At 41.0% G+C, this 13,082-nt stretch overlaps 1 protein-coding gene across 1 annotated transcript; it reads left to right on the top strand.

Annotated features, from left to right (window-relative positions):
• The first annotated feature begins 217 nt into the window (after positions 1-217).
• LOC124290363 lies at positions 218-1,808 on the top strand. The gene is made up of 2 exons (XM_046727069.1): positions 218-350; positions 1,197-1,808. Exon 2 carries the CDS (start codon positions 1,208-1,210, stop codon positions 1,532-1,534), a length of 327 nt encoding a protein of 108 aa, XP_046583025.1. The 5' UTR covers positions 218-350; positions 1,197-1,207; the 3' UTR covers positions 1,535-1,808.
• Positions 1,809-13,082: the final 11,274 nt, after the last annotated feature.

The following is a 13,082-nucleotide window of genomic DNA, read 5'->3' as shown; positions in this document are numbered from 1 at the left end:
GTCTATATTCTATGTATTATGTAGGAACCACGATATGACCTATATAATGGTATGGTCAGTGTCTGTCAGCCTGTATTCCTGTATGTATGGCACCGTATACAATGGGCTGTAGTTCCCAGCTGCTGGTTGTGGCAATGCGCCAACGTGCGCGTGGTTGCCTCCACTGGTATATATGCGTGTAGCAGTCATACGTCAACAGTCTAGTAGCGACCGTCGCCAGGGCTTCACCAACCAGAACTGTCTCCACACTGATTACACCAAACAGGCTTAAAGGTCTGACTCGGCTTGATCACACTTAATCAGGTGTACAGAGTACTACCACATCTTTGAACCAGGATAATTTAACAAAGGTAAGTCGTTAATTTATTTATCTACCATGTATATTCCTCTATAACCCGACAATCTTGATTTAATTCCAATACCAGCTATTTTCAATATTTAGGAATATTACCAATTTAATATACAGTAGAACACGGATATAGCGAACACGGATATAGCGTACAAACGGATATATGTTTTTATGTATGTTTTTGCTGCTGTGTTGTAAATATGTTTGAAACATACTGGTCAATTACTCACTATTCCAATTTTACGAATCGATGACTTTTGTTCAATTAAATTCAATCGATATTCATGGTTATTACATGTCCTGCATGCGTGGACATACGGGATATACTTACCCTGTTTTGTGCGAGGTTGTTAGATACTGAAGTACTCAAAAATCTTTTCTTGTTAAATTGGAAACTGATTCCATTTTGAAATATATCAATCTCAAACGGATTACGTTTGTGGGAGCTATTTTATGTTAGATGTACGATAGATGTACGATAGATGGACTATGAGGAGGCTCTGTGTCTTTTTATCTGCCCCACTTTATATCACCACACCTTTAAAGCAACTGAATTTAACTTGCCCATATATCTACCTATGTCGGAATTATTCCCAAATCAACTACATGATACTGTCAATCAGTCAATCAGTCAATCCTTATTTCAGTACTTAATACAGACCAATAGCACATTACAATACAAAATATACAATCAGGCATGATATAAAAATATAAATATAATTGTAAAAAGGACACACAGCTGAATTGCAGACTCTCATTTTGTGTTTATGTTATTTCTGTCGTGGTCTATGTATATATCTGTTATGTTAGCGTCGATGTAATCAAACGTTCCCCTTTCTACTACCAGGTCCAACAACAATGGCGTCTGTTCAGTTCCGCCAAGCCCTTCTCATGCTCAAACTTGGGACTGAAGACAGTCATTCATCTGATGTCGGAGAGGACATGACGTGTCCAAAATGTCTGCCGTCGTCGCAGCTCGACTACAGCTTGTTCCGCCGAGGTTCCATGGAGATGCCAGAGATGTGCTTGTGTAAAGACAGCTGCCTCAGTCTCCGACGTCAGTCCGTTCACTGGGCAGATGAAAGTCACCCGAGTCTGGAGACACCTAGATCTCAGACAAGGAACGCCAAGAGAAACAAGCCAAGGTCCATTCTCAAGACAAAGGAGAGTGAAAAGAACTCGTGAGGAGCTATCCTACACTAACTGACAAGACGAAGAGCAGACATGACCTGGTACCTCAGCAGGACAGGTGCTTGACGGTAGTATCTGACTGTAGGTTGAAGGTGCAATACACGAAGTTACTGGGACTGTCCCCTAACAAGAGATCTAGATGTCCTATATTCGACGCATCCACCATCTTTATGGGCGTATACTGCCAATCACCCCTCGATGGCGCAATGGAGAAGCTGTGCACGTTTCCTGAGTGTCATTGCTTATTGACAATTGTGACGTCACTACGAATATATATAATAGGGGCGAGTTGTCTTGTGTTGTAAGCTCAATTCACGTCCTCATTTTGTACTTTGTATTCAATGTTATACATTTATACTTTGAAAATAAAACATTTGACATAGAACAGTTAGTAGTTGGTTATCTTACACATAAAGTAGTCCGACGGATTTTGGGTAGAATGTCATACGACATGTCGTATGTTAGGAGTATGTATGTGTGTGTGAGAGGAATAGGAGTATGTGTGTGTGAGTATTAGGAGTATGTGTGTGTGAGTATTAGGAGTATGTGTGTGTGAGGATTAGAGTATGTGTGTGTGAGTATTAGGAGTATGTGTGTGTATGAGTATTAGGAGTGTGTGTGTGGATTAGGATGTGTGTGTGGATTAGGAGGGTGTGTGTTTGTGAGGGATGAGGAAGATATGTGTTTGAGAGTATCTATATGATGTGTCTGTGTGTTATCTCTGTGTGTGGTGTGTGTGTGAGTATTAAGAGTTTGTTATTGTGTGTAGAGAGGTATCTATATGATGTGTCTGTGTGTTATCTCTGTGTGTGGTGTGTGTGTGTACGTGTTTCGCTAGTGATCAGATATGTTTGAGATATTAATAGAGCATTTGTTAGTGTCGAAATGACACGTCAGGTATTATCAAGTCCATTTAACCATTGATACTTGACGAATGACATACCCCAACTTGGTGTCGACAACATGGCTTAATGACACATAGTAACAACCATTTAGTAATATCTGTAGGTGATCGATAGCATTGCACTCTTCCTATTGAGCAACCTGTCGTCGTGTGTTCGTCTTCCACACAGGGTAGTATTTCATGGCATTCGGCGTCGGCGCCGATACATATGTGTCTATGAATGGAACTCTGTCATCCAGAACCGTGTAAATGTATATCAATATCACTATGCTTGACATTTAGAGAGTACACAGTAATTGGGGTTTAGGGGTCGTGGTGTGGCAGTGCTTGTAAGTTTGGTATTGGAGTGAGTGAGTATGTTTTAATGCCGCTTTTAGCAATATTCCAGCAATACCATGGACAGCTGGAAATAGTCTTTACATATTGTACCTATGTGGGGAATCGAACCCACTCCTTCAGCATGAGGATCGAACGCTTGTACCACTAATGTGACCCACCGCTCTTAGTATTGAAGAACACCCGCTATAACACATGTTACATTGGACCACTTTCTAAATGTCATTGTCTGTTCATAGCGTTCGGCTGTGGGGGCGGTGACATATTACACTTGTCAGGGGTACACAAAGTACGTAATCGATCTCTTGTTAATGCCAAAGGTGGCTGAGTGGGTTGGATCTCGGTTTTTGAGACATAGAAACCAATCTGCATGGTCCGTACAGAAGACAAAGGTTCAGCAAAAGTAGTAAAACATGTTGTCTCGCCCGCCACGTCGCAAATGTTACAGATACTGTCAGCCTTCCAGGAACTGCCACAACATGACAGTTTTCAAGAGCGAAAGTAAGAGTTTGTACTCTTGTGTTACCCGGCATCTACAGGACAGGGTAGCCGACTAGGGGTCAGTATACCATGGCTGTGTGTGTATACCATGCATGTTACAACAACATCTTGCAGCAGGAAGGAAATGGTTCCTCACAGCCTGTGTTGTCCTGCCCGGCACCCGGCATCTACAGGACAGGGTAGCCGAGGTAGAAGTCAGTATACCATGGCTGTGTGTGTATACCATGCATGTTACAACCACAGCGAGGCAGGAAGAAATGGTTCCTCACAACCTGTGTTGTCCTGCCCGGCACCCGGCATCTACAGGACAGGGTAGCCGACTAGGGGTCAGTATACCATGGCTGTGTGTGGTATGCGTGTTGCAACAACATCTTACGGCAGGAAGAAATGGTTCCTCACAACCTGTTGTTGTCCTGCCCGGCATCCGGCATCTACAGGACGGGGTAGCCGACTAGGGGGTCAGTATACCATGGCTGTGTGTGGTATGCGTGTTGCAACCACATCTTGCGGCAGGAAGAAATGGTTCCTCACAACCTGTGTTGTCCTGCCCGGCACCCGGCATCTACAGGACGGGGTAGCCGACTAGGGGTCAGTATACCATGGCTGTGTGTGGTATGCGTGTTACAACCATCTTACGGCGGGAAGAAATGGTTCCTCACAACCTGTGTTTGTCCTGCCCGGCACCCGGCATCTACAGGACGGGGTAGCCGACTAGGGGGTCAGTATACCATGGCTGTGTGTGGTATGCATGTTACAACCACAGCTTGCAGCGGGTAGAAATGGTTCCTCACAACCTGTGTTGTCCTGCTGCTGTATTAATATCATTTGCAACTTGGCGCAAAGGCTTACCATTGTGGTTCCATGTGAAACACAAGAGATGCTGTTTTGTTTTAAGAGACCATAATGTAAAACGTCGGCTAGTGTTATAACTAATTCTTCTGGTGTTATACACACATGTCAAAATTGTTCATGGGGCATGCGATGGTCAACAGTGTTTTCTCTATTTACAGAATTGACTTCCAAAGCAGTTTCCCTTTCTTCTAAGAGAGATGTTAATCTTGGAATACTGACTTGAATAACGCGGAACAAACGCTTCCATATATTTATAGAAGGGTCCGTGTTTATTAAAATGTAAATATGTATAAACGAGCATAAGTATGTATAGATATGTTAATTTTTTATAATTTCCTTATGTTCCTGGCGAAAACACAGATACATTGTACGTTGCTCTTCTCTTTGGGGGCATAGGGTGTTTCTTATTTCCAGTAAAGTGAAATTTACTTTCTCATTTTTTTAAATATTGCAGATAGACAATTTAGCTAAAGAACATTGCCACAGACATTTAGTGATCCGTCTGATAATTCCATACCGTAGAGGTCCTTACAACATGTAACTGAAATCCTACAGCGGTGTTAATAAAGCTCGTATTTATTCATATACGACTCGTAATAATCAATACGCGATACAATGTGATCGATCAGTCAGAAAAGCCTAAATCAAAGCAGGGTTGGCGTTTGGTGATTATGGGTTATATTTAGCTACTAGCAGCTATTCTGGGCCCAAGTCTATCAATATAATCCCCAAATGAGTCTGGCTTCTGGGGTTCATTTTGGCTTGTCATCCACGGCAGTCGTAGTCTAGTTATTTAAGGATGTCGGGCACTACGAAGATCGTGTTTATTTACAGTCACTTCTACAGTAGGGTTCATCGACCCTTGGGACACTGTAATGAGACTAGAAACAAGCCGAGCTTGGTAGAATTACAACACGGCTCAGATGATACCCTCCTGGTCACCGTGTGATCAGAACATGGGACGGAAACACTGCCATGTCCCGTTTCGATGCCATCAATTGCCATTGACATATTGACGTTTCATGTATCAATACTGAGGGTGGGTGGGGCTCAGAAGGTTTATGTTAGTTGACTGGAAGGTCGGTTTTTTAGGATTAACTGAGTACCTCGTCAAACGGGGTACCACTTTATGCGTTTACTCTTCATGTTTTGGTATACAGCTGTATATCTCACCATGTATGTGTACCAAGCATATACTCTTTCTATAAATTGAAGATAATATTCCAGCAATATGGCGGCTGTAATAGTTGTGAAGAACGAATTGCAAATAGTAGTGAAGACTGACAGTAGATGTTAAGATAGCTACCAATCTTGAAGGACGATAGGGGTAAAATATTAGATTAACAATATAACGATTTTAGATCAAGGTGATACATAAAAAATTATTCCATTTGCTCCATTACCAGCGCCGGGCCACTTCAGCCATTACGGATATTCAACATACGAGTACAACCAGAAATTATTGAGAATTTAAAGATTATGAAATTTTATATTTTTTTCACTAATTACTCACGTATTAAATGTGAATATTAGCAGAAAAATAACTCCAGATTCAAAGAGAGGTGAACAGTTAGTATTTTGTCAGGCTTCAATGCGGCGGGGCATACTACTGATCAAAGAAGTTAGAAAGCTGTGGTCCATGCTGTCCCAATATTGGACCACCTCTTCTTTCATTTCAGCAATATTTGTCAGATTTTTCTTATTGACACTTTCCTTCATAAGTCTCCAAACATTTTCTATTGGATTTGGGTCAGGGCTATAGCTTGGCAAATCTAATAATGTCATATTTTGGGTCGAAACCAGGCCTGTGAATGCTTTGAACGATGTTGTGGGTCGTTGTCCTGCTGGAAAATCCAAAACTTTCTATAGAACACGTGAGCAGATGGAAGAAATGTCCCTCGAGAATATCTGTGTACCGCTCACTGTTCATATTCCTTCAAAGACACAGAGGGCGTTGCCCTAACACAGATATGCCATCCCACACGTTAAATTTCGGACTGTACTTTTGGGCGCTGATACAAAGATTTTTCAGTTTGTTTGGACCAGAATTTCAGTGTATTAGAAACAGCCACACAGAACTTTCATCTGAGAAGACCACACTGTCACAGTTAAAATTTCTGTGCTGTAAGCACCAGTTCAACCTTCGCTCCTTTTGTTCAGGTTTCATGATCGGTGATGGAATTCCTCGACTTTTCTGCCAACCCATTGCATGCAGCCCCGTTCTAATTGTCTCCTTACAGACAGCCACAGTTTTTTTGTCAATCATACCTAGCCTTTTAAGTTTTCTTAACTCCTTCGTTTCGTTTTAGAAACAAGAATACCAAACCGCCTCCTGTAACCGACAGTCCATTTTCTCGGCCTACCTGCGCCTCCCTGGTGCTCAATGCCACATCCATTTGCAATATTTTTCAAAACACGATAAACAGTGGACAAAGGGATGCCTGTTCTAATTTGAAATCACTTTAGCTGATCTGATGTCTTTGTTATAATACGCTAAAATCAACTTCCTTTTCTCTAAATCATCCATACTGAGGATCACTGAAAATGTCGTCTGCTAGCAAGTAAACAAAGGGGGACAACTCTTCACAAACTAATGAAAATGATTAACGGAGTTGTCTCTTGAATGAACCAAGCACTTGATAGCTTGTCAAGGTTGTTTATACTACAAATCTAATTAAACATATTCCTAAAATTCTCAATAATGTCTGGTCATACTATATTATCTTACCTTCATTTAAAATACTTTTTAATTTCATTGGTCGATGACGCTTTAACAAGTTTCGAGTGTCACCCCTCCCAGGAGGTGACAACTGGAAAAATAATACCCGCTGCTACGGTAACAGCCAAACTCTCCGCCGAGAAGCTGTATCGCTAACAATCGTATGACGTCATGATATGACGCATACAGTGCACGGAGTTCGAAAACCGTTCGATTAGCTGTTTTGAGTTCACTATGTACACATTTATTTTACCGACTTTCACTGCTTTATTTAAACTATTTTATATACATGGAATCGTTTGCACACTCAACTTAAACATGATCAACCAATTTTATGGCAGTTCTAAGCTTCAGGAGAATATGTTTCTCTGATTTTAAAAATCCAGTCGAGAAACATACGCCATTTTGTTTACATGTCATATAGTCGGTAAGCGATCTTGAAAACAAAATATTTTTGTACATTTGACATGGCGGTAACAGCCAAATTCTAAACCTGGAAGGGTGACACAGAAACTTGTTAAAGCGTCATCACGACCAATGTAATTAAAGTATTTTACGTGAAGGTAAGATAAAATTCTATATAACATGCCGAGACGTGTTCAGTATGGGGAAACGTCTGGGCTCCCCCAGCTTGTGGCATTCTATGGATGTTGTGCCGCAGCCGGTAAACTCTCACAGGTCGTCCTGAAAGACAAAACGTCGTCAAATCGAACAACCGGGTGTCAGTATGTTGTCCCGAAAATACTTCCAATGCTTCTTTTTCTTGCACAACATGACAGTGGCAGTACCAAATGAGAAATGATATGATATAAGAGCAGAGATGATAGCAATAAAGTAAATGAAGGTTCACGTCTCGAGCATGAAGTAATCCAAGTTGGAAGAAAGGGCTATGCAGAGGTATCAAAGTATGAGTAGTATGAGAGTGAGTTTAGTTTTACGCTGCACTCAGCAATATTCCAGCTATATGGTGGTGGTCTTCAAATAATCGAGTCTGGACCAGACATTCCAGTGATCAACAGCATGAGCATCGATCTGGCAATTTGGAACCGATGACATGTGTCAACCAAGCCAGCTTGAGCCTGACCACCCAATCCCAGTCAGTCGCCTCTTACGAAAGGCATGGGTTACTGAAGATCAATTCTAACCCGATCTTCACGGGTTGATGGACACCAACATCTTTTGTTTATATATGATGCATATTTTGGTGTAGATTATTATTATTGTCAGAACAAGAGACCATTTCTTGTGTTCCCCAGACCTTTACGGGTATCCAAAGTTTGAAGGATCACACAAAATGCTCGTCTTCCTGTGACTTGAGATGTAATGTGAGATCAAAGGCAAAATCTAATTAACCTCTATAAGGCTGGTGAATCTATACCTCGTAGTCCGTCCCAGATCATTCTATAACATTGGTCTAAATCTGACCAAGTCTAAATATAGCAGACCATCACAATGAGGACAAATCTCGCACGATCACCGAATCATTTTACGGCTAAGAAACTGAATCAGAATTTACGAATAAAGAAAGTTATAGCTATAAATACACTGACGGTTATTCACAGTTCATACACCATAAGTTACTGATCTTTTGGTCTTTGTTATGCAATACGCTTCCAGAATATACAGTTTTAAAGAACTATTAACTTAGGATTAGCATTTCAACCAAAAATAGCATGTGTCCGCATTGCCTCTCCTCGTTACGTGTAGGGATTAACAATGGGGAACCATAATCCTCGCTTTCGTATTAATGAATTATAACCACCAAACGATCGTAATGGTGAGCCGCCGGCTCATATTGACTGCTGGGTAAAAGTCTCTATATGAACGAGAGTTGTGTCTAGATATTAAATTGATGATGTGGTCTAAAGAAACCTGAGATAATTACCGTATCTACAATGTAATTCCATTACTAGAAATCCTAGTTTGTTGGCTGACTACAATCAACGCTCGAATTATGGTGACTCTGTGAATGTTTAGAGGAGTCGGGGAAAATACCGGAATCTTCTCTTTGTGTTATTCCGCCGTAACCCTTTCAAGGTAAAATATACCATTACGGCAAAATGTAATACAACACAATTTGAGGTCATAGGGAGAATCCACTCGGTCGCTTTCTGTTGTTCATGATTGATGGCCATTTGGCGCCGTAAAACAATGTATATGCACAATAAATGGAATATTTTTGGAGTAAGCACCGCTCTGGCTTGAGGTTCCGTGGTGCAGTGGTGGTGCCTCTCACGTGACTGTAAAGTTGACTCCCGTGATGATCACACAAAAATCTAAAACGGAGATAGGTACATCTTTACATCCTAGGAGCGGCCAAAATTCCTCATTTCGATGACCATCCACTGAATACAAGGCTAGTGTTCATGTTGACTCTAGCCAATGCACGTACACATGCCCATGACCAAACGCATGCGTATACATATTTATACATTACGCACTTACAAGCACAATATTATGCACATGCAATAATGCACATACATATACACATACACACACGCGCGCGCGCTCAAACACGCACGCACGCACACACACGCACACGGACAATACCCATTCTGCATACCATATACTCTCTCTCTCTCATGGCCACAAAGAGTGAACGCTACAACACAACACTGTATCTTTTGTTTTAAATGCAAATGATTAATAAGACAATAAACATCATGCCAGGATTAAGAATATTTTTTAGTTATTTGCATGTGACACAGTATGACTTTTATCTTGTGACATGTTTTGACACATTCCTGTAGCTGTAAGTGGCTCATGATATAAAGGAAACATGGCTACTGTGTGAGGCACGTCGGGAATATGTATAAGATATATTATAAGGCCCTAACGACATTGTTCTAGCAGTGTTTTACTAATGTATAAGAATACACTTTCTAATAACACTGACTCGCCTATCAATATGTAGAAGCATTTGTTCGGTTGTATAAGGATAATTTGAAGAGCGTTTTATCAGATTACACAGTAATCGTGCAGATCTCTTTAGAACTGGAAGAAACCATTTGTATGCATGATGAAGAAATCTCTGATTGATAACCATTTCCGGCTGGCTGAAAACCCCAGTCTCTTGTACTTCTGGTGTGTACTATGCCATAAAGATTGGTTTATAATACTGGATGACGTTTCTTTCTGTTCGGTTTGAAATAGTCCTTATCTCAGAGTTAACGTTACAGGAAAATCAAAACAGTATTTTGGAAACAACGTGGTCATTGATTGTTACACATTTTAAACAATAGTAACCCCTTTTGTGTCAAAGCCTTGTTGTGTCCTACCACTTCCAAATGTAATTTATTCTGGCATTTTAATCAAAGTAAAATCCAGCAATATTTTTGTTGATAGGGACAGCTTCCAGACTGGAGTTTCTTTAAAATGAAACTATCATCTAATGGAAGGGTTATAGACACAATTCAAGACCAGACTTCGATCTGCATTGGCATATCAGCAGGTAGCTTTTACCTGATATTGACAGGTGCGTGCGCCCATAAAAGCATTATCTTGCGCGGTGGACGGTAAAAGCTGGTTTTAGCTGCTTGAGGCTGCAAAGGTCTGTCACTGTGTGTGGAGTGATTCCCAGGATGAAAAGGGACGGTAAAGGGGATGAAGGTAAATAACCTGAACCATCAGCGGATGTGGCGCCACCATCCTGACGGTTGGACATCAGGTAACATCCCTCTTGTGTGGTTTGGCTGCTATGGCATTTGCTATATCCACATGCTGAAGAAAGCAGTGTGAAATGTAATATCATTGCCAATTGATGGGAGGCAGGGACGCGTCTGCTAACTTTTGATGAAATACTCAGTTACTCACTGGTTTGGTCGTGATTCGTAAATACATGTTCAGGATAAAGCTGGACCCGTACTATTGACAGGTGTGTATTGGGCTTAGATATCTTATAAATATTAAAATATATGATAAATATTGAAGTTTTCCTTGGTATTACGATAGTAATGTGAAGATCGAAACAAGGAAGAATATTGATTTGATATTTGCTGTTTTAGACAATGTTTGAGGCGATGTATCACAAAGACGGTGCTGAATCCATGCATTTGGAGTTCAACAGCTCAAAATGTGTCCATAATAATATGATCAGGGACAGCGGACATTTCGCTTTGCTGGGACGAGGATCGAAGGCGAACTTCGGCCGCGAAGTTTACCAAGGGATACTTCTGACTGCAACCTTTTATTCCAGACGATGGTCAATCAACCCACGGTACTTCCACAACATAGGCGCGGATCCAGGAAGCCACCTAGCTATCGGATGTAGAACATCACGAGAAAACGAGGGGTCTCGCAAGTGACCCAGAAGTTGAGTGCGCCAGAAGCCCATAATATAGTAATAAACTTTTTGATGCGGTGGAGCGAACGACTGCCAGAAGGATCTGGTCAGAACGCATCCTAGGAAGCGCTACAACAAAGAAAGTCCAGTGAGACCAGCAACCACTTTAAAACTACATTCTGAAACCGAAGCCACTTGTGGTTGAGGACATTTGATTTGGTCGAACTGATTGTAGGTGTGACTTCCATTCCTATCAAGCAATAGAAAACCCAATAGGTGTAATTTTAGATGACATTTTTATGTGAATATGACTAATAAAAGGGCAGAACCATGGTGAGTAACATCATTGCTATAAAGCCCTGTCGGGTTTACTTAGGGCGAATGTTTATGTGGGACCTTGTCTCGCTTCGTAATGCATGATGGGTGGAACTCGATAGTGCTGAGGAATGTAATGTACGCTATTGATAGAACATGCATCTAATATATAGAAGGGAGAGAGCTTGATTTCGTTAGGCTGTCGTGCTGCTGTTGTTGTTGTTGATGATGATGTGTTGTTGTTACGTTATGTAGCATGTTGTGCATGACGACCATCTGTAAATTATCAGATCTGGATCCCGGTATTGTCAATCTTAGCTCTACGACTATCTTAAGTCTATGGTAATGTAATGTTACAATCATCATCCTAGTACTAAGATCGCTTTAAGCTGATGGTCTTACGACTTCATAACATCAAAATATTATTACCATAGATTTTATTACGCAATTTGGCATGGGATTCCCATTCACTAGGCTCAGGGCAGCATTGTAGCAGTGCCAACCGTAATCAAAATCGTTTGCCAACTTCCTACTCTTTTTAACCGTATGCTGTATTAATTTTAATTTTTTAAAACCATATTCAGCTTTTAAGACCTTACGTATTATTTGTTATCTGTTGTGAAACATGTTGAGGTTATGTTGTATTTTTTGTCATTTTCCATTAATTCTCAACGAAATAAATAGTAAGGAATTTCACGTGGTAAATAATTTCCGTCAAAGTATTGGCAACTTGATTTGGAATGGTTTTGTATAAGAATTAACATATGCAGTATGTACGACGTTTAGGGTTTCCATAATCGATCGCCAAATTACCGTTAAACAACTGCATCATGTATATGGTTCTAACTTTTGGCGAGACTTCACGCAAGGCTCAGGAGCAAGAATCTCCACACACACACTTGCACTTAGGAACCGCCATTTAAACGCCGCAAATGTCACGAGCAAGAGAGTTGCGTCTGTTTGCGAGACGGGACCGATGGCCGTGGTTTCGAATCCAAGATGGAGTTCTTTCTAATCTTTGGTTCGGTAGCGCACTGTGCCATTCGCGCATGGTTTCATATGAACGTTAAACGTCTTACACCTAATACATATATGACAAATCAGGTATAAAATAATAAAGATAATGATTTTATGACCAAGAGATATAGTTATTAGTTCAGTCAAGATTGCAGAATAGGACATCCTCCAGCGTAACAGTGATTCTACAAAACCTCGGTACGCCGATTACCAAGGTTTACTCCTCGAGATGGATAACCCATGAAAAGCTTATGTGATATATTGGCTTATTACGTAGCGACGACTTCCTGGAAATGGAGCCTTGGGTTTCGTTCCATGACCAGGTCAATCGACGTCAAAGGTGGTACTTGTTTGATGCTCTGCCTGATCGGTACTTATAGGATAAAAACACGGACTTGCCAGCTCTGGAGTCAGAAAATGTGTTGGAGCTTATTTATCTGTGTTCAGCTGCGTGGGTGGCACGTTAAAACTAGTAAACGCACAGATAGACGCGCACATATACACACATAAATAAACACACACAAACAGACGCACGCACGCAAGCACGCACACACGCACATACACGCAAACATGGATGCACATAGCAGCAACAGTGAAACAATCTTGAACTTGACGT

The sequence above is a fragment of the Haliotis rubra genome, unplaced genomic scaffold (genome assembly GCF_003918875.1).
Source record: "Haliotis rubra isolate DU_JTF1 unplaced genomic scaffold, ASM391887v1 Scf463, whole genome shotgun sequence".
NCBI lineage: Eukaryota > Metazoa > Mollusca > Gastropoda > Lepetellida > Haliotidae > Haliotis > Haliotis rubra.
Note: the sequence above shows the minus strand (reverse complement) of the source record. Positions and strands in the feature narration are given on the sequence as shown.

Bases quoted from the DNA above. Each gene is read 5' to 3' on its own strand.
- LOC124290363 (XM_046727069.1), top strand. From the start codon at position 1,208: ATGGCGTCTGTTCAGTTCCGCCAAGCCCTTCTCATGCTCAAACTTGGG.